The 22445-nt window shown below is 45.9% G+C and overlaps 1 protein-coding gene across 1 annotated transcript; it reads right to left on the minus strand.

Moving 5' to 3' along the window:
* Window positions 1-2577: 2577 nt before the first annotated feature.
* On the minus strand, window positions 2578-21839 carry LOC121636859 (eukaryotic translation initiation factor 4E type 3-like). The gene is made up of 7 exons (XM_041980693.1): window positions 21529-21839; window positions 20499-20571; window positions 17853-17947; window positions 17556-17616; window positions 17418-17484; window positions 17165-17320; window positions 2578-3438 (listed from the first exon to the last, which is right to left on the minus strand). The coding sequence occupies exons 1-7, from the start codon at window positions 21711-21713 to the stop codon at window positions 3392-3394; spliced, it is 684 nt and encodes a 227-aa protein (XP_041836627.1). The 5' UTR covers window positions 21714-21839; the 3' UTR covers window positions 2578-3391.
* Window positions 21840-22445: the final 606 nt, after the last annotated feature.

Here is a 22445-nt window from a genome sequence, read left to right on the forward strand (position 1 = left end):
GTAGCAGTTGTAGCAGCGTGTAGTACACATGTAGCAGTTAAAGCTGCGTGTAGTACACATGTAGCGGCTGTAGCAGCGTGTAGTACACATGTAGCAGTTGTAGCAGCGTGTAGTACACATGTAGCAGTTGTAGCAGCGTGTAGTACACATGTAGCAGTTGTAGCAGCGTGTAGTACACATGTAGCAGTTGTAGCAGCGTGTAGTACACATGTAGCATTATGTAGTACACATGTAGCAGCTGTAGCAGCGCGTAGTACACATGTAGCAGTTGTAGCAGCGTGTAGTACACATGTAGCAGTTAAAGCTGCGTGTAGTACACATGTAGCGGCTGTAGCAGCGTGTAGTACACATGTAGCAGTTGTAGCAGCGTGTAGTACACATGTAGCAGTTGTAGCAGCGTGTAGTACACATGTAGCAGTTAAAGCTGCGTGTAGTACACATGTAGCAGTTAAAGCTGGGTGTAGTACACATGTAGTACACATGTAGCAGTATGTAGTACACATGTAGCAGTTAAAGCTGCGTGTAGTACACATATAGCAGTTAAAGCTGCGTGTAGTACACATTTAGCAGCGTGTAGTACACATGTAGCGGCTGTAGCAGCGTGTAGTACACATGTAGCAGTTGTAGCAGCGTGTAGTACACATGTAGCAGTTGTAGCAGCGTGTAGTACACATGTAGCAGTTGTAGCAGCGTGTAGTACACATGTAGCATTATGTAGTACACATGTAGCAGCTGTAGCAGCGTGTAGTACACATGTAGCAGTATGTAGTACACATGTAGCAGTTGTAGCAGCGTGTAGCACACATGTAGCAGTTAAAGCTGCGTGTAGTACACATGTAGCAGCGTGTAGTACACATGTAGCAGCTGTAGCAGCGTGTAGTACACATGTAGCAGTTGTAGCAGCGTGTAGTACACATGTAGCCGTATATAGTACACATGTAGCAGCTGTAGCAGAGTGTAGTACACATGTAGCAGTTAAAGCTGCGTGTAGTACACATGTAGCAGCGTGTAGTACACATGTAGTACACATGTAGCAGCGTGTAGTACACATGTAGCAGTTGTAGCAGCGTGTAGTACACATGTAGTACACATGTAGTACACATGTAGTACACATGTAGCAGTGTGTAGTACACATGTAGCAGCTGTAGCAGCGTGTAGTACACATGTAGCATTTGTAGCAGCGTGTAGTACACATGTAGCAGTTAAAGCTGCGTGTAGTACACATGTAGCAGTTAAAGCTGCGTGTAGTACACATGTAGCAGTTAAAGCTGCGTGTAGTACACATGTAGCAGTATGTAGTACACATGTAGCAGTTAAAGTTGCGTGTAGTATACATGTAGCAGCTGTAGCAGCGTGTAGTACACATGTAGCAGCTGTAGCAGCGTGTAGTACACATGTAGCAGTTGTAGCAGCATGTAGCACACATGTAGCAGTTGTAGCAGCGTGTAGTACACATGTAGCAGTATGTAGTACACATGTAGCAGTTGTAGCAGCATGTAGCACACATGTAGCAGTTAAAGCTGCGTGTAGTACACATGTAGCAGCGTGTAGTACACATGTAGCAGCTGTAGCAGCGTGTAGTACACATGTAGCAGTTGTAGCAGCGTGTAGTACACATGTAGCAGCGTGTAGTACGCATGTAGCAGTTGTAGCAGCGTGTAGCACACATGTAGCAGTTAAAGCTGCGTGTAGTATACATGTAGCAGCGTATAGTACACATGTAGCAGCGTGTAGTACACATGTAGCAATTGTAGCAGCGTGTAGTACACATGTAGCAGTTAAAGCTGTGTGTAGTACACATGTGGCAGTTAAAGCTGCGTGTAGTACACATGTAGCAGTTGCAGCAGCATGTAGTACACATGTAGCAGTTAAAGCTGCGTGTAGTACACATGTAGTACACATGTAGCAGTATGTAGTACACATGTAGCAGTTAAAGTTGCGTGTAGTACACATGTAGCGGCTGTAGCAGCGTGTAGTACACATGTAGCAGTTGTAGCAGCGTGTAGTATACATGTAGCAGCTGTAGCAGCATGTAGTACACATGTAGCAGTTAAAGCTGCGTGTAGTACACATGTAGTACACATGTAGCAGTATGTAGTACATATGTAGCAGTTAAGGCTGAGTGTAGTACACATGTAGCAGTTGTAGCAGCGTGTAGTACACATGTAGCAGTTAAAGCTGCGTGTAGTACACATGTAGCGGCTGTAGCAGCGTGTAGTACACATGTAGCAGTTGTAGCAGCGTGTAGTACACATGTAGCAGGTGTAGCAGCGTGTAGTACATGAGTAGCAGCTGTAGTTATGCATGTAACTACCATCACCAGGTATGAGTAAATTATGGACACAATATAAAGCAGTCTGTTTGCCCTGAAAAGTAATAAAAGTCTATTATTCGTTTGGTGCAGTTTAAACTCAGTTTGTACATTTATATTTTAGCGTAGATTTAAAGGTTCTTTCCATTTCATCACAGGTGCGACAGCATTAGGCATGACATGCAACCAGAACCAGAATTGGAACCAGAACCAGGTCCAGATGGTCATCTTGGACAGTGATTGTGAATAAAAAGAAATCCCAAACATTCCAGAATTTGGAGCTTTATTTTATATACTTGTCCATGTTTACAAAAGGAAACGTGGTCCCTACAGAGGAACCTGTCTGAAGATGAGCTGGAGAACTGGTGTGAGGAAAACAGCAGAAGCATCCCAGTTAGCTTAAACTGGATTAATAGGTTAGTGGAGACAACTCAGGTTTCAGATCTAAAAATAATTCTCTCTTGCCCGTTAGTATGGACAGCATGGAGATCAGGAAGTTGGGCAAACAAGCAAAGAGGACCAGAATCTCCTCACCAAACAACCTGAGCTCCATTCAGCAGCGTGGAGGTGGATGGGAGGACAGGTTGTCCTCTCAAAATAAAGCTGTTAAAATAATTTTTATTTAAAAACAATAAACTCTCTGGGATCTTAGCATACAGTTTCTAACTCTGATGCTTAACGACTGAGGGACACCAACAGGAAAAAGTGGTCATGTGCAATAACTTCAGGCTTCACACCGATCTGATGCAGATTTAAGAAACTACATCGGACATTCACCTCATCCACCTGGAAAAACCACTCTGCGTTGGCACTGAACGAGCCGACTGGCTGACGACATATAACCTGATGGAGCTGCTACGTTCATGCCAGAAATGACCGATTGGCTCCGCGGGCCACGTGGAGAACAGGTACTGGATGAGGAGGTCGGAACTTTAGCCCACATGAAGATGAAACAAGGCATCGCTCAGTAAAAGTTAGAAAAATATATTGATAATGTTTCAGTTTTGGAAGCAAAAATAAAATCCTTAACTCGGTTGTGGACATCAAGGCGGGAGCAGAGTTCAGGTTTAAAAAAACTGTTTAATGTCTTGAGCGTCCTCCCTCGAAGGCATGATGCTCCATGTGAGCTGAAAGAGTCCAGAGGGATTCATGGCCATTAGAAAACATGCAGGGATGGATCCTCTTCTCACATTTCATGATTCACAACAGAGAAACAAGTTCAAACTAAATAACATGTATTCAAGATCTGTATCTATAAAATAAACTAACATTCACAAAGCTGTGGAAAAATCATTTGCCGCCTTCTAGACCCTCTTTTACACATCTGTCACACGTCAATGTTCAGATCAATAAATAAATCTATCAGAATCAGAAGAACTTTATTGATGTCAGGGTGGGAAATCCTCGTGTTAGAGCAGCATTATGGAGAGACTGAAAGTAAATGAGCTGTATTACTATATACTAAATATCCAGATCAAAGATAGAAAAGAAAAAGAAAATACTATTTACAAACAAATATCCTGGTAAAAAATGAAGACGCGGAAAATAAACTGCAGAAGTATGAAGGAAAAAAGAAGAGTAAACGGCCACGAGTCCAGAGTCTCTGACAGAGAAGAACTGATGTATAATCTCGGCCTGTGGCAGGAAACGTTTTCGTAAAAAGTTCGGAAGTAAGACGTAAGAACCAGGTTGTTGGGAATGGTTGGTGAATGAGGCCCAGTGTTGGAAAAGCACAACTTCCCCGGACTGAGGCATCTGACAGTTTACCAGAATGCTTCATGGCCAACAGGTGACCTTTACTAAGCTCCTCCCACTCTGGCTTCTTGGTTTTCAGTGTTTCTTCTGCTTGGCTGGCTGTAACTTCCTCCTGGGTAACACAAGCCAATCAGGCTCAACCTGATGGCTCCTTTGCATCAGGTGTTTATTACTAGCGACTACCAATAGTTGCCTTACTACTGAAAATGGGGACGCACCAGTACCATATTTTACCCAACCGATTACTTGCTGGTACCGAGTACTGATAGGAGTACTCATCAGAGTTTATTGGTAATGAGTGTGGACCAGATGGACGACTGACTGGTTAATAGTGAGGTAAATGGTTCATCCTGCAGCATCCTCTACACGGAAGCTGGAAAACTGTCAGAATCATCAGAAATAAGGAGGAAAAACAGCTTTTTACTGGATTCAGTTCAGTGCTGTGAAGAAGCAGCTACAGGCCCAAAACCAACTTCTCACAGAGAAAATATCTCATACAGATTTTAATATGATCAATAACTACGTGATAAAAAAGGAATGTGTTCATTCCACAGAATAATCTGTATTAACACGTTCATTAGTTTCACACTGGTATCAGGTTCTGTTGTGTCAGCGCACTTTAATAAAAACCAAGTACATTCACATAGTAAAAGACTCATACCAGACACCAGTATCGGACCCATAGCAGACACCAGTAACAGACCCATACCAGTATCAGACCCATACCAGACACCAGCATTGGACCTATACCAGTATCAGACCCGTACCAGACACCAGCATTGGACCCATACCAGTATCAGACCCGTACCAGACACCAGTATCGGACCCATAACAGACACCAGTATCGGACCCATACCAGACACCAGTACGGGACCCATACCAGACACCAGGATCGGACCCATACCAGCAGACACCAGTGTCAGACCCATAGCAGACACCAGTATCAGACCCATACCAGTATCAGACCCATACCAGACACCAGCATTGGACCCATACCAGTATCAGACCCATACCAGACACCAGTATCGGACCCATACCAGACACCAGTATTAGACCCATACCAGACACCAGATTTAGACCCATACCAGTATCAGACCCATACCAGACACCAGTATCGGACTCATACCAACAGACACCAGTATCGGACCCATACCAGCAGACACCAGTATCGGACCCATACCAGACACCAGTATCGGACCCATACCAGACACCAGTATTAGACCCATACCAGACACCAGTGTCGGACCCATTCCAGACACCAGTATGGGACCCATACCAGACACCAGGATCGGACCCATACCAGACCCCAGTATCGGACCCATACCAGACACCAGTATTAGAACCATAGCAGACACCAGTATCGGACACATACCAGTATCAGACCCATACCAGACACCAGTATTGGACCCATACCAGCAGACACCAGTATCAGACCCATACCAGCAGATACCAGTATCAGACCCATACCAGACACCAGTATCGGACCCATACCAGACACCAGTATCGGACCCATACCAGACACCAGGATCGTACCCATACCAGACACCAGTATCGGACCCATACCAGCAATCACCAGTATGGGACCCATACCAGACACCAGTATGGGACGCATACCAGACACCAGGATCGGACCCATACCAGACCCCAGTATCGGACCCATACCAGCAGACACCAGTATCAGACCCATACCAGACACCAGTATCAGACCCATACCAGACACCAGCATTGGACCCATACCAGTATCAGACCCATACCAGACACCAGTCTCGGACCCATACCAGACACCAGTATTAGACCCATACCAGACACCAGTATTAGACCCATATCAGTATCAGACCCATACCAGACACCAGTATCGGACTCATACCAGACCCCAGTATCGGACCCATACCAGCAGACACCAGTATCAGACCCATACCAGACACCAGTATCGGACCCACACCAGTATCGGACCCATACCAGACACCAGTATTGGACCCATAACAGCAGACACCAGTATTGGACCCATACCAGGAGACACCAGTATCAGACCCATATCAGACACCAGTATCAGACCCATACCAGCAGACACCAGTATCAGACCCATACCAGACACCAGTTACGGACCCATACCAGACACCAGGATCGGACCCATACCAGACCCCAGTATCGGACCCATACCAGCAGACACCAGTATGGGACCCATACCAGACACCAGTATCGGACCCATACCAGACCCCAGTATCGGACCCATACCAGCAGACACCAGTATCAGACCCATACCAGTATCAGACCCATACCAGACACCAGCATTGGACCCATACCAGTATCAGACCCATACCAGACACCAGTATCGGACCCATACCAGACACCAGTATTAGACCCATACCAGACACCAGTATTAGACCCATACCAGTATCAGACCCATACCAGACACCAGTATCGGACTCATACCAACAGACACCAGTATCGGACCTATACCAGACACCAGTATTAGACCCATACCAGACACCAGTATTAGACCCATACCAGTATCAGACCCATACCAGACACCAGTATCGGACTCATACCAACAGACACCAGTATCGGACCCATACCAGACACCAGTATCGGACCCATACCAGACACCAGTATTAGACCCATACCAGACACCAGGATCGGACCCATACCAGACCCCAGTATCGGACCCATACCAGACACCAGTAATAGACCCATAGCAGACACCAGTACTAGACCCATGGCAGACACCAGTATCGGACCCATACCAGTGTCAGACCCATACCAGACCCCAGTATGGGACCCATACCAGCAGACACCAGTATCGGACTCATACCAGCAGACACGAGTATCGGACCCATACCAGTATCAGACCCATACCAGACACAAGTATCAGACCCATACCAGACACCAGTATGGGACCCATACCAGTATCGGACTCATACCAGCAGACACGAGTATCGGACCCATGCCAGCAGACACCAGTATCGGACCCATACCAGTGTCAGACCCATACCAGACACCAGTATGGGACCCATACCAGACCCCAGTATGGGACCCATACCAGCAGACACCAGTATCGGACTCATACCAGCAGACACGAGTATCGGACCCATACCAGTATCAGACCCATACCAGACACAAGTATCAGACCCATACCAGACACCAGTATGGGACCCATACCAGTATCGGACTCATACCAGCAGACACGAGTATCGGACCCATGCCAGCAGACACCAGTATCGGACCCATACCAGTATCAGACCCATACCAGACACAAGTATCAGACCCATACCAGACACCAGTATGGGACCCATACCAGACACCGGTATGTGTCAAGTTGCTTTGCTCTGCTTTTGTCCATCAGTGTCTAGATACTTAGTATCTGCTTTAAGAGCCTTGTGCACAGGAACACAATAGCCTGGAAAGACTTTAACATGGACATCTCTCACAATGCCTTTACAATCTGGTCGAGAGCTGACGACGAGACCGAGCTTGAACTGTCCTCTCAATGCATTTTGGTCGCATAACCACACAACATCCCCAACAGCAACGTTCCTTGTCACAGTGTGCCATTTACTCCTCACAAACAGGTTAGGCCCAGCAAGTTGACTCCAGGATTTCCAGAACTTGGCCACTTTCGACTGCATTTCCTGAAGCCTCTTGTAAGGGTAATTAGCAAAGTCAAAGGTCCTCACGTCACCACTTTGGGATGCCCGTCCAAGTAGAAGAGAGTTAGGTGTAACATATTGGATACAGTCCTCACGACTCTGCACCCTTGCATCGATTGGTCGCTCATTTACCAGGTTAGCTGCCATACAGAGGGCTGTTTGGAACTCACTGTAACATAGTTTTAACTTCTTCCCAAGGCTCTGAAGTGCCCTCTTTACAACCCGTACAGCAGCTTCTGCAGCACCCTTCCTATGTGGAGAACCAGCTGGATTAATCTTCCACATCTATTCAGTCCCGTTTTTAGCTGTGGTCTGTTCTAAAGCTGCCCTATCTTGGTTAGCCAAGAACCTGTAGAGCTCTCCCAAGACTGACTTTGCTCCTACAAAGTTGGTACCTGGATCTGACCAGATCTTTCTTGGATGACCCCGCATCGCTGTAAACCGTTGATATGCCATCAGGAAACCTTCAGTAGATGCAGTGTTCACCAATTCCACATGGATAGCTCTACTGGCCATACAGCAGAAGACGACTCCCCACACTTTTATTGTCACTCTCTTTCTAACGTCATCTTTCACCTGGTAAGGTCCAAAAAGATCCACTGTTGTGAACTCAAATGGAGCAGCAGGAGTGGTTCTCTCGGGGGGTAAGTCACCCATCACCTGCTGGCACTTTCTTGCCCTGGCCTTCTTGCAGTCCACACAGCCATCAGCCACTTTCTGGGCTATCCTCCTACCTTTTATGACCCAGGCCTTCCTTCTCATCTTGAGCAAGGTCCCAGCTACTCCTTCATGTCCTGCGTTGTGAGCTTCTCTTGCGAACAGTGTGGCCACCCAGGAATCGAAAGGCAAAATAGGGACAGCAACATGATCTTCCTTGAAGCTCTGTACTCTCCCGCCACAAACCAGCAGTCCGGAACCCAGGTCTGCTGACGACCCCCTCTTGTGCAGCAAGAAAAAGATCTCTTAAAGCATTTTCCCGTTCTCCCACAGAAGGAGTTCCAGACCGAGAGACTGCCTCCCACTTTGCTCTACCCATGGCTCTCGTTTGTCCAAGGAACTCTTTTGCTGCTCTCCAAACCCAAACAACTGTTTTAAGGAGTCGAGTTAAGCTACTAAAGTGCTTAACATCCAGAAGGTTTTTGATGACTGTTCCTGCAGGTGGTCTCCTTTGCTTAATCTGGACATCATCTTGTTGACATGACGGCCCCTGTTTCAATGTCTTTGATCTTGTTAGGGCGGCGACAAATGCCTTCTTTTGCATTTTGTTAATACCCTCTCTGGCAGCATTTGCTATTTCTTTAGCTGATCTGATGGGCCACTCGTCAACAGGCAGGCTTAAGAACCCTGGGCCCTTCTGCCACTCTGAATGTTCATCAAGGTCCTGATGGTTTGCTCCTCTGGTAGTTATATCAGCAATATTTTGTGAACCAGGAATCCACCACCAGTCTTGCACCTGTGTGCTGCTTTGAATTTCCCCAATCCGATTTGCGAAGAAAGTCTGGTAGCCATAGCTTTCCCGCTGTATTGCCCCAAGGACAGTTTGGCTGTCAATCAAGTGGTACCACCTCTCAACCTGGATACGCCCATGTAACTCAAAATACTTTTTCAGACGTGTTGCAAATACTGCCCCACACATTTCTGCTTTCACAGCATCACCCTTGTGATCCAAAGGAGTCAGTTTGGCTTTTGATTCAACCAACCGGATTATAGGACCCTGCTCTGTGCACCACCTCAAATACATCACAGCCCCATAGGCCTGTTCACTCCCATCTGAGAAGGTGATTGCCCAAGGCTTTCCCACATGAGATGGAGGAGTCAGGGCTCTTGTAAATTTGATCATGCTTAACTGGACATACTCCTCAAAGAGTTCAACTGCATCTTTTCTGAGACCATCCGAGAGCGCGATGTCCCATGTCTCTTTAACTGGATCTGGTCCGCCTTTCACCTCCTGAAATGCTCTCCGCACCCGGATTGCTCCTTTCTGCTTAGCAGGGGTAACCAGGCCACTTGGATCATAAAGTCAGGCCACCTGACTTAACAACTCCCGTCGTGTCAAAGGGTTTGGTGTATGGCCTCTGACTTGATCCTGTAGAAGATTTTGTCCAAGCCGCATCTTCTTCTTTCTCTTTGAAAAGTTGATTGCTGTCATAACATGAAGCTTGTCCTCTTCAACTATGTAGCCGAGACCAAGTGCTTTACTTTGGTCTTCACCCATTTGGTTTGGCAAGACCATCGTCCCCACCTTGATACTTTCTTTGTCAACCTGTGCCTCACTGCATTCCTTCTTCTCATTTTGGCCAGAGAAGACCCATGGCTTGAGCTTGAAACCCCCAGCTTTCAGGATGCACTCCACATTGGCTGTAATAGTTTTTAGACGGCCTAAATCATCCTGTGATGTAAGGATGTTATCCACATAACTGTCTTGCTGGATTACTTGACGCTCTTCCTCAAGATGACTAAAGGTGGGGAGATTGGCAGTCTCGTGCATTGCTCATTGTGCAATACATCCAGCTGGCTTATCTCCGATATTTACCCTGGTGACTGCATACTCTTCCAACTCCTCACTATTGGAGTCTCTCCAAAGAAATCTATGCAAGTGCATTTCTCTGTCCTCAAGCCAGACAGAGTTGTACATCTTTTTTATGTCACCCAGAGCAGCAAACACTCCTCCCCGAAATCTGAGAATGACAGCACGTACCTCGTTTAGGACATCTGGACCCCTCATCAGCAGGTCGTTCAGACTCACCCCTCTGAATCTCTGGCTGCTGTTCCACACAAGTCTCACTGGTGTTGTCACAGAATGTGGATTTGGAGCAACGAGGTGACTGATGTACCACACAGGCCCTTCCCAGTTGGTGATAGCGTCTTTAGACAACTTAATTTCAGCCCCTCGAGCAACCATCTCATGAACTTGAGCAGTATAGGCAATTTTCCACTCTGGATCCTTGGAAAGCTGCTTTTCTGTCCGGAGGAATGTAGCCTCAACCGCTTTCTTATTATTTGGAAGGTAGGCTGGATCGTCTAACCAGGGGTACCTGGCGTGCCAATGTGGTTCCTTGCTGTGCTGGTCTCCTGTAACATATCAGACTTGAAGCTCTCGCTCCTCAGAGAGTGTCATCTCTTTGCCCCCTGGCTGACAATTTCCACAGCGGCAGCCCCCACATCTTGGTTCACATGCAGCGCCAATGCTATCCCATTTCCACCACTCCAGGAAGTCTCGGTTGGTGGTGGAGATGCTTGATTTTTGGAGGGCACTACACCCTCTCCTTTTGGGCAGAGTCAAATTTAAAATTGTGGGACTGAGCTCCTCATACTTTACAGTGGCTGCTCTCATCGACCTGGCAAAGTGAGTTTTAGACAGATGGGCTGACATGCTTCTTCGAAGAGCTCTCCATGCGTCCCTCCGACTGTCATTCCCAATGGTCCATCCCACAGCACCAGACCCCCAACAACTCGAATCCTCTGAGACGCTAGCCTGCCCTCACGATGGCTTATTAGCAGGCTTATCTCCTTGGGTCTCACAAGATCCTCCACTGGGATATCTGGAAAGAATTTCTTCAGCTGCTTAGCGGTCACACTTTTGTGAACGTCTGCGATGCTATCCAATCCATAACACAACCATTTGGTAGGAACATAGCAAACCCTTTGGAGTTTTTATCCGAACCTTGAGAAGATACCTTTTGGTTTCCACATGGATTTTCATGCCACCAACACCATGAACAACAAGGGTTATGTCCTCACTCCTGAGGTTCAGTCTCTTTGCAGCTGAGTGGGTTATATAATTTGTGTCTGAGGCCAAATCAATCAGGGTGCCAATTCGCTGACCAGCATTAGCAGTGACCTCAAGTAGCATCATGATCACTGGCAGTTCCTGCAGACCACGTTCCGTCAGGAGGCCCGACTGGTCTTTTACTGTGTTAAGTGTCTTTGCTGCAGTGTTTGAGAAAGTATCACGGCATTGCTTTGCCAGCTCTGGAGGAAATTTATTTAGGAATTTTTCTTGCTCGTCTGTGTAATTTCTCCAACTTTCTTTTTCCCCAGGCCGCGTCTGCTCAGCCTCTGTACTGCTTTGCTTTTCTTTCTTTCAGCATTTGGACATAGACAGTAATGATGTTCCTGACTATGCCCATCTCCACAGTCTTGATGTTTACATAAGTAAGTGGGCTTGCAATATGCCATCATGTCATGGACCTCAAGACACTTCTCACATGCTCCCAGCTTCTTAACTGCAGTCTTTTTGTCTGCTAACCTTAAGGTTTTAAACTGCTTGCAGAAAAACAGTTTCTTCCTGTGTTTCTCATCACCACAGACTACACATCCTCTTTGGTCATTCTCCGATTTGGCGGCTTTGGTTCTAGCATGCCTTGGCTCCGCCCTGGACTCATTTCTGCGAAGCTCATCATCTCTCAGTTGCTCAAGCTGTTCATATATACTTTCTTGCTCTTTGAGGAATTTTAGCAGGCTATCAAATCTGTTATGTGAGGCTACAGCGTTCCGTCCATCAGCCACATAGACCAGCCACTCCTTCTTAAGAGACTCTGGAAGCTTACTTTCGATTGACTTTATAACCAATGGATTTTTTATGGCTCCAGTGTCCCCGAGGTCACTCAGATCTTGAAGCGCCTTCTCAACAGACTGTATAAGCTCCACAATTCTCCGTGGTTGATGACTTTTCACCACTGGCATTTTCTGTAATTCTTCTACTATTTCAATGGCGATGGAGGCTCGGTTCCCATAGCGGTTCTCCAGGACACGGAAGATATCGTCTGCTGTATTATAAGCAGTGAGCTGCAGGTCTCTGGAGATTTTATCATCCAAACTGTCCAACAGCTGAATTTTCTTCACCTCTTTTGAGCAGGTGGGCTCACCTTGCCTCTGCAATGCCTCCCAATCTTTCCTCCATCTATGAAAATCTCGTTTAACACCAGTAAACCTGGGCAAGGCTGTTGGCTTCAACCTAATAGCTGGCACTGAATAATCTAGTCCAGCTGCCAATGCTGATCTTTCGGTTTCTTTTTCCAACTTCTCTTGGATAAAGATGGCCTTTCTGGACACCAAAGCAGGAATGGTGAGATCCAGCTCTTCTATACGACCTTGTGTAGCTTTCCGCTCAGCCGGTGGGACCCATCGCTTCCATCGACTGTATGCCTCCCTTGCTGTTGTTGCCAGTTGTTGTAGATGGTTGAGCATAAACTCATAAACTTCCAGATTTCCACTGGGTTTCACCTCAGTGACATGTTGGCACTCTCTCTCTGCTGCTCGCAGCACAGTTAACAGTTCAACGGCTCCGAAGTTAGACCAAAGTGTCTCCTGAATTAATTTCCTCACTTCCTTTAGCTTTAATTCACACTCGTTTGCAGTCTTGCTTAGGTCAGCTTTCTGTTGCTCGGTCAGCACAGCCACATCATCCGCATCCAGCTTTGCCTCTTTATCTGCAGTGAGCACAGCTTCCATTTCATCATTTATCTCCATGACTCTCTCTGCTGCCTTGGTGAGCCTTTTAAAACTTTCACTGAGGTCATCCTCGGACATTTCTTCATGTGTCCGAATGATGCTATTTGCTAGACGTGAGCATGTTCTGTTGGCTGTTGTTCTCTCCATTTTAAGGTGCTCAAAAGACCTCAGGTCAGCTCCTTCCGCCATTTCCTTCAGCCTGCTGATTTCCCAGAGCTCACAAGGTAACTGCTATCTTGTCTTTACTTTCCACAGTTTCCAGTGTCTGGACCTTGGTTTTTCACTGTCAAGTTGCTTTATTATTATTCCAATTTTCCCCAACTTGATAAGGAATGACATCCACTTGGAGCTCTACACCGCTCTTCACTCAAATAACCAAGCAGCAGTCAATTATTCCTTTTCCTCTTTCTTTCCTTCTTTTCTTTATTTAGACTTTAGTAGGAAGAACAGTTATGGAATATGTTTCCTTTGCCATCTTTTTTTGGTTTTTTATCAGGTGAAAAACCTTCAAATGAAACAAAAGGAATAAACAAAACTTATGGTTCAGTAACACAAAAGAAAAAAAATAAATGCATTTCATGATTTCTATATGCACAGTAAATATTGATTTTCCAACTACTACATTTTTTTTTTTTTTTTTTTTTTTTTTTTTTTTTAACCCAAGTGATGTCAATATTTCTATCAAATTTAAAAGCCCAATTTAGCACAAGAGTAGCATTTGCCTATACAATAACACCACTTAATCCTCCTCATAAGTCCAGCACAAGAAGCTCTGTCATTCAAAATGTTCACAGTGGCAGAGAGCAGTCATCCTCGTCACAGCGCTGGATTAATCGCTACATTAAATCAGTCCGTCAACTGGCAGATCAGTGATCATTCTTAACGTCACAAAGAATTTAGTCTCTTACCAGCTGCCTCTCCAGTCTCTTACGGATGTCTCTTAGTTTTCCCCGATTTCGCCAAACAATGTGACAGAAATGTTTGGCGGCGTCTCCTCCCGACATTAGCGCTTCTCCACTGATCAGCTGTTAGTCCCAGCTGTGGCTACATGACGTCACAGATAAGCTTTCTCCCCGCTCGCTCTGATGATCTATTTTCCCTACACAAGTTTGACTGAACAGTATGGGACCCATACAAGACACCAGTATCAGACCCATACCAGACCCCAGTATCAGACCCATACCAGACCCCAGTATCAGACCCATACCAGACCCCAGTATCAGACCCATACCAGCTGACACCAGTATGGGACGCATACCAGACACCAGGATCGGACCCATACCAGACCCCAGTATCGGACCCATACCAGCAGACACCAGTATCAGACCCATTGCAGACACCAGTATCGGACCCATACCAGTATCAGGCCCATACCAGACACCAGCATCGGACCCATACCAGTATCAGACCCATACCAGACACCAGTTTCGGACCCATACCAGACACCAGTATCGGACCCATACCATACACCAGTATCGGACCCATACCAGTATCAGACCCATACCAGACACCAGTATGGGACCCATACCAGACCCCAGTATCGGACCCATACCAGCAGACACCAGTATCGGACTCATACCAGCAGACACCAGTATCAGACCCATACCAGCAGACACCAGTATCGGACCCATACCAGACACCAGTATTAGACCCATCCCAGACACCAGTATGGGACCCATACCAGACACCAGGATCGGACCCATACCAGCAGACACCAGTATCAGACCCATAGCAGACACCAGTATCAGACCCATACCAGTATCAGACCCATACCAGACACCAGTTTCGGACCCATACCAGACACCAGTATCGGACCCATCCCATACACCAGCATCGGACCCATACCAGTATCAGACCCATACCAGACACCAGTATGGGACCCATACCAGACCCCAGTATCGGACCCATACCAGCAGACACCAGTATCGGACTCATACCAGCAGACACCAGTATCAGACCCATACCAGCAGACACCAGTATCGGACCCATACCAGACACCAGTATCGGACCCATACCAGACACCAGTATTAGACCCATCCCAGACACCAGTATCAGACCCATTACAGACACCAGTATGGGACCCATACCAGACCCCAGTATGGGACCCATACCAGACCCCAGTATCGGACCCATAGCAGACACCAGTATCGGACCCATACCAGACACCAGTATCGGATCCATACCAGTATCAGACCCATACCAGACACCAGTATGGGACCCATACCAGACCCCAGTATCGGACCCATATCAGCAGACACCAGTATCGGACTCATACCAGCAGACACCAGTATGGGACCCACACCAGCAGACACCAGGATCGGACCCATACCAGACACCAGTATGGGACCCATACCAGACACCAGTATGGGACCCATACCAGACACCAGGATCGGACCCATACCAGCAGACACCAGTATCAGACCCATAGCAGACACTAGTATCAGACCCATACCAGTATCAGACCCATACCAGACACCAGCATCGGACCCATACCAGACAGCAGTATGGGACCCATACCAGACACCAGGATCGGACCCATACCAGACCCCAGTATCGGACCCATACCAGCAGACACCAGTATCGGACCCATACCAGTATCAGACCCATACCAGAAACCCGTATCAGAACCATACCAGATGTTGGTACTGGTGCATCCCTAGTTTCAGGTAATGTTGCGACATCAGATAGAAATAACCCGAATAAATACTTAAAAACAGCTTTTATGATGATTTCATTAACCTTAACTGCTTTTAGTTTACATAAAAGGGACAGATGCACATTAACTAATGTGCTACAGAGTTAGCATAGCAGCTAGTTTGAACCTGTTGTCCCTTGGCACAAACAGATGTACAACTACACCTGCATATCCATGTACAGCATCTATCTAGCTGGGACAACTGGTTTAAAAGTGCTGCGTGTGTCTCTTATTCCAGATTTTTCTACCCTCACTGACAGCAAACATTGTTCAGAAGTGCTTCATCTGTGGGGGAGCTCAGTCTCCTCATGGTGCTTCCAGATTTTAGCTCGACATGTTCCTTCAATGATGGTGGTGGAAGTCATTTTATATTTTATATATGGAACAGGTGTACATAAAATCATTCCCAAAAGCTGGTTGTACCACCCTCAGTGGCAACAACTGATGCACATCACTATGAAGGAACTCTGACCTTCTTCCTGCAGAATTGTTTCAGTTTAACCTCATGAGACGTTTTCAGAGTATCAACGGCCAGTTTGAGGTCATGCATATCAATCAGACTGAAGCCCAGACTTGGACTAGGCCACTCCAAATCTTTTGCTTAGTTCATTTTGAGCCATGGACTCACTAGAGAACTGTGTATAACGGCCCTGTTGCATAACTCAAACTTGAGCTGAACGTTTTCCTTCAGGGGTTTTCTGGTCAGAATTCATGGTTTCATCAGTTCTGAAGAGTGACAGGACACACCCCTTCCACAAAGTTCCACTCGTCTCATCAATCCACTGAATATTTTTTTGATCATAAAGATGTTTTGGGGTGAATGTGAGTCCGGTCTTTGTGTCTGCAGTGGTCTCGGCCATCTTCGACAGGTCTCTGCTGAATCATCAACACTGACCTCAACCGAGGCAAATGAAGCCTGCAGAGACCTGGATGCTGGTCTGGGTGTTGATGTGACCTCTTGAATTAATCCTCAGTGTGCTTCTTGGGGTACTTTTGTTAGGCCAAGCACCCCTGGGAAGGTTCATTACTGCACCGTGTTTTTTCCATCAGTGGATCAAGGTTCTTGCTGATGTTCAGTGGAGTACCGAAGCCTCAGAAATGGGTTTGTGACCCTTTCCAGGCTGATGGGTGAATTCAGAAAAGGTTCTATTTAAGTGATTTCTGGGTCTTGATATGTAACTTAAGTGTGACAAATGTGAAAAATAAGTATCTGTAAGGAGGCTTTTCCCAGCTCTGTATCTGACCTGGCCTAAAGAGCTGCTCTGTGCACAATGCGTGGAAATGAAGAAAACAGGCACTTACATTTATAAAAAACTGCTTTGAAGGATATGTATGGGAGCAGCTCGTAGACTTTTCCCAAGATATTTGCTTCGCTAGCCAGAGATGCATCTCTATTCCATATTTGTACGACATCTTCCCGATCTCGAACGCTAACACTGACGCCAACAACCTCATCGTCTGGGTAACAAAAGAGGACAAAACAGCAGCAGAGGGGTTAAGAAGATCTGTTCCCACCAAAACCAACGGTATGTATGATTTTTATTTGAAACTGTACCTGAAGCACAGTAATCTGCAAACTGTTCCCCGATAGTAGCCAGTAGCAACTCTTTCCAAACCACTGACTGAAACGCAGAAAGGCTGGTTAGGAACTCGGTTACATCTTAGAGGTGGAAAAACAGAAGGCAGCACTTACACTGTTTTCTTTTGGTATTTTCATCTTCCACACGCCTCCTTTTGCATTACTTTCTTCTTCCCTGTTAGTGGAAAGAAAAACAAAACATAAAGATGGCAGCAAAGGCGTCGGTTTTACATTACATAATGTCTTTAAACAACAATAAAGGCCATGCTGGACGGTGTAGGGAGACGTAAGATGTGAAGAAAATAACCTCCTCAAATGATCTTCTCCAAATCCACGTAATGCAGCAAGCAAACAGCATGAGCTACAGTATGAACCGAAGTATAATCTCAGTTTTTCTAGTAACAGACTTACCACAGTGGCCTCCGTTCCCCTCGCATCAAGTGATAACTACATCTCAAAGGCAAGGCTGTGACTGGAGGGATGTTGTTGTACACACTCCAGAACATCTGCACACAGAAAACCAAAACATCATCAGGATGTTGGCCAGACGCATCATCGATTACCAACATATGGAAACTTCAAAAGATCCAGTTTAAAACGGTGACCAAGACATTACAGAAAGCCAATAAGAAGAATCCAAAGACATGCATGTTAGGCTGGGTAAACTGGTCTTTCCTGTAAATGAGACTGCGTGTCCTAGTGGGACTACCTGTAGAAGCTGCAAAAAAAAAGGAATAAAGAAGAGGAAGCAGAAGGAAGAGGTGGAGGAGGAAGAGGAGGAGGTGGTCGTGGTAGTAGTCTGCCACTGCTCTCTGCTGAACAAACTACGCAAAGAAACCACAGATCATCCCACTCTGTTCAACAAGGTCCTGGTTCTGAGGGGATCCGACCCTCCATCAGATCTGTTAAGGTCCGGGTTCTGGGGAGGACCCGTCCGTCCAACAGACCCGTTTCCACTGATCTTCAGTCCAGTTCTTGTCATGTGAGCCACGTTTCCATGGAGACCGTTTCTGATGAGACTTCAGCCAATAGTAGATGGGTCAGCTGAAGGTCTAGATTAATCTCTCAGGTCCTGGTTCAGGTCTTTGCTGGATTTCAGATCCTGTTCCTCTGCTGTAATTTTTTATCTTCCACGTGTCCAGTTTCTGCCTTGATGGTGAGATGTGAAGAGTCTCCAGATAACCGCTCTGTGGGTCAAATTTTGCTCTTTGTTTGAGTCGTATTCTGTGATGAGCGGCTGCAGGTCAGAAGGACATTATTTACAGTTAATGCTTGAATGATTCAGAGCTCAGTGGATCTGGAGACCAAACAAAAGAAAAAAAATTGACCGAAAACTGTGAAAAAGCTGCCAAAGAAAAACTTGGAAAGACCTTCAGAAAGCTGGAGAACTGTTACTGCTTTAAAAACCAGTTCCAGTAAGCCTGCTTCCCTGGAAGCTGGAGACAAAACTTTACATCAGCAGTAAAAACAGGTCTGGAACAGCCTGCCAGGGGGCCACGTCCCACCCTTACTGGCCCCCTCTGTGGAACAGCCTGCCAGGGGGCCACGTCCCACCCTTACTGGCCCCCTCTGTGGAACAGCCTGCCAGGGGGCCACGTCCCACCCTTACTGGCCCCCTCTGTGGAACAGCCTGCCAGGGGGCCACGTCCCACCCTTACTGGCCCCCTCTGTGGAACAGCCTGCCAGGGGGCCGCATTTCACCATTCAGAGCCCCGTTGCAGCCTCATGTTCAGCCACTTTGCTTTCACAGATGAACAGAGAATTTGTGGAGAACGTGTGAAGAATTTGGTCCAGACTTTCTCTGCAGCTTCGGCCCACGTTTGCACCTCCCAGCTGGAGGTTCGATGGCTGGAGGTGCCATCTCACAGCAGGAAATACCACTGAGTGGCATCGTGGTGGAACACGGAGGCTCTCTGGTAGCTCAGAGTGGAAAATAGCAGGAGACTTCGTCTGGGACGATAAAATGATTTCAGAATTAGATCATGATTAAACAGGGTTAGGGTTAGCTCAGGTGATCCACCTTCAGAACCAGCTTCGTAACCTGCGGGCAGTTTTATTCCCGGCCTTCAACCCAGCGAGGTCACGACAGTGACCATTAGGTGTCTTCATCGCTATTACTTCCTTTTATCTGGTTTTGGTGGTTTTAACTTGGTTATACACATTTCCCATTTACACTTTCCCAAATTACCACATATTGGCTCAAATAACTTATTACATTATTGCCTCTATTACATTTAAAAGGACTAAAATAATTATATTGTTGGCCATTATTACATTAGCAGTTGCTACTTTTCCCTTTACGTACGTAAACAGGTTTGTCCGTCTCAAACATCACTGTCCTCATCCTCCCTTACACGGCTGTTAGCCAGTACATCCACCAGAGGGCAGTGCAGAGTTCAGAGTTCACCTCAGGATCATGATGCTGTTCATTCTCGAAGTAGATGGTGGTCTGAGAGGACATTAAATATGTCACAGCTTCTTCTTCTCTGTTTCTCTTGCTGGTCACACATTAGCTTTACTGTGCAATCTTGCCCCCTATTGTTTCTGGTGTTATGGCTCTGTTTAATATACCTGATGCACATCCACAAGCTCTCTGAAAACAGTCCAAAAGTAAAGGACGAAGAAGATGAACAGAAGGCTCTGTCTGTGTGCGTAGAAAGAAGCTCTACTACACATGTATAAATACATCTACAATATCAGGAACGGAGTGAAAAGCATCAACTCCTGTTTCCTACTATTTCCCCAAGCGGCTGACTTTCCTGGTATCCAGGACTTCTCATGAGAAACCTGGCCACGTCATCTCTGCAGGACGTCATGAGCAAACATCTTTAACATGTGCGTGGTTGCATGAAGCCTCTCTGCAGAAAACCTGGAAACTTTCTGCAGCACATGTGAAATCAGCTGAAGTGCTGGTGGGCGTTCCCAGCCTACTGGACTTCTAAGTCCCCATGAAGGGGTGCTCCCTTACATCATGGTAGCTCTTTTTAAACAAATGTGACGTTAAGCCAAGTCCTACTATATGAAACTGATGAGGCTCATTACTGGGACTGAACACACCTGAACTGTTTGCACTGTGTAGATCTTCTTTAGATTGGATTCACATTCTGCAGCCGTTGTGCCCGGTAATGACCTGGAATCACAAGTGGAAAATGGTTCAGCATACAGCACACAATACATAATATCTATATATATATATACACACACACAAACATATATGTGTATACATATATATAAATACACACACACACATATATATATATATATATATATATGTGTGTGTGTGTATACATATATATATATACACACACACACATATATATACATATATACATACACACATATATATATACACATATATATTTATACATACATATATATACATACATACATACACATATATTTATACATACATATATACATACATACATACATATATATATATATATATATGTGTGTGTGTGTGTGTGTGTGTAAACGTACTTCTTGTCAGGCATACAACAAACACATGTATGAGTACAGCCTTAAGCCTCCATGAGCTTCTGGATTTTGGAGACCTTTGTTCCAAGTTAAATATCTAATTAATAAATAAATTGATCACACACCAGGCTACTGCATCCGTGTAAAAATCATTACTATGACCTCATAAAAGAGCAAGTGATGCGTTTAATGTCAGCTGGGAAAGGCTCACACATGACAACATTTCAAGGAAGGAAACCCGTTAGCTGGCGATGGTTAGCCGTTTGGTGAAAGAAAAGTCTATTTATTTATTTATTATTATTTTAATGTCAGTAGAAAGCCTAAGCCTGACTTTGCGCCCAACCCCTCGCGGGCCGCTCTTACTTAGAGAAAGTGAGTAGAGATGAGTGGAACAAGGTGCGGGGCTGCCTTTCCACGGTGCTGCGTTTGTCCGTGGACAGCAGCGAGTATAACCTTATATAACCCGCGCGGGATGTCGGTAAACAGAAGAAGGTCATGTTAAACGCTTCTCCCGCTACGTTTTACCCTCGGAGGCCTTCAGAAAAGCTGTGGCCTTGATTTTTTATTTACTGCATCATTCCTGCTGCTCCGGCCTCCCAACAAGTCTTACCTGTCCAACCAAAACGTCCAGGGGGAGTGCAAGGGGAGCGTCGTTGTGTCGTCTTCTCGGTGTTTCTTTGTGATGTTTTCCAACTCTTTCTCGTCGATGTCAATGTTGTTTTCAGAGGAAAGAGTTTGGCCGCTCAGGGCGCCTCTGTCCATCTGAACGTCTGTCTGACCCGCAGGAACCGCCATTTTTCTGCAGCAACAAGCTAAATGTTCCCTTTGAGTTTCCCTTTTTTCCTCTCTTAATAAAAACAACCGGTTGGGGCTTAATGATCAGACACACTACCGCTTTTCCGCCTACCGACTGCTGACGTCATTGCGTCACCGAGCAGGAACGTCGCTGTTGGTCCCACAGATTGTAAAAAACGATGAGTGCTCACTCTGCTCGATTTTCAGTCAACGCAAAATAAATACACAAACCTGCATAAAGTCATCACAAACTTTCACGGTACGGGTGGTTCTGCAGAAATCTGGATAAATACATAAGCTATGTGTGTCCAAAAATAGCATTTTGACAAACCTGATCCCTAATTATTTATAGTATATGTCACCATTTTAGAGCCCAGCTGCTTCATAAATCAGCTTATATTATAAAACTTTATCTGAATAATGGCTGTGCACAAGCTCTCTGTTAAATGGGAAAAAGTATGAATTAATGGTTAAAAACCAACAACGATGCTGTTGATGTTTGTTCAGTGTTTGCTTTGCTTGCAATGACAATAAAGCTTTACTGTGTTATATTCTATTCCTTATGTGCATATCTCCAGCTTTTATGTATGTGTCATTTGTGAGGTGCAATGTACTATAAAGCTGACTCTGGGTTAAAGTATTATCTGAAGCACGTGAGTCCAGCCCAGAACACGGAGGATCTCTGGATTTTCTCACCTTCATCTGGTAGCTTCCGCAGTCATGAAAAAGGAC

The sequence above is a fragment of the Melanotaenia boesemani genome, chromosome 3 (genome assembly GCF_017639745.1).
Source record: "Melanotaenia boesemani isolate fMelBoe1 chromosome 3, fMelBoe1.pri, whole genome shotgun sequence".
NCBI lineage: Eukaryota > Metazoa > Chordata > Actinopteri > Atheriniformes > Melanotaeniidae > Melanotaenia > Melanotaenia boesemani.

What these genes read in the sequence shown, in the direction of transcription:
- LOC121636859 (XM_041980693.1), bottom strand. Translation starts at nt 21,713, where the DNA reads ATGGCGGTTCCTGCGGGTCAGACAGACGTTCAGATGGACAGAGGCGCC. An exon ending in TGGACGTTTTGGTTGGACAG is followed by an intron (nt 20,572 to 21,528) that starts GTAAGACTTGTT and finishes TTGTGATTCCAG; the next exon opens with GTCATTACCGGGCACAACGG. An exon ending in GGGGAACGGAGGCCACTGTG is followed by an intron (nt 17,617 to 17,852) that starts GTAAGTCTGTTA and finishes TTCCACTAACAG; the next exon opens with GGAAGAAGAAAGTAATGCAA.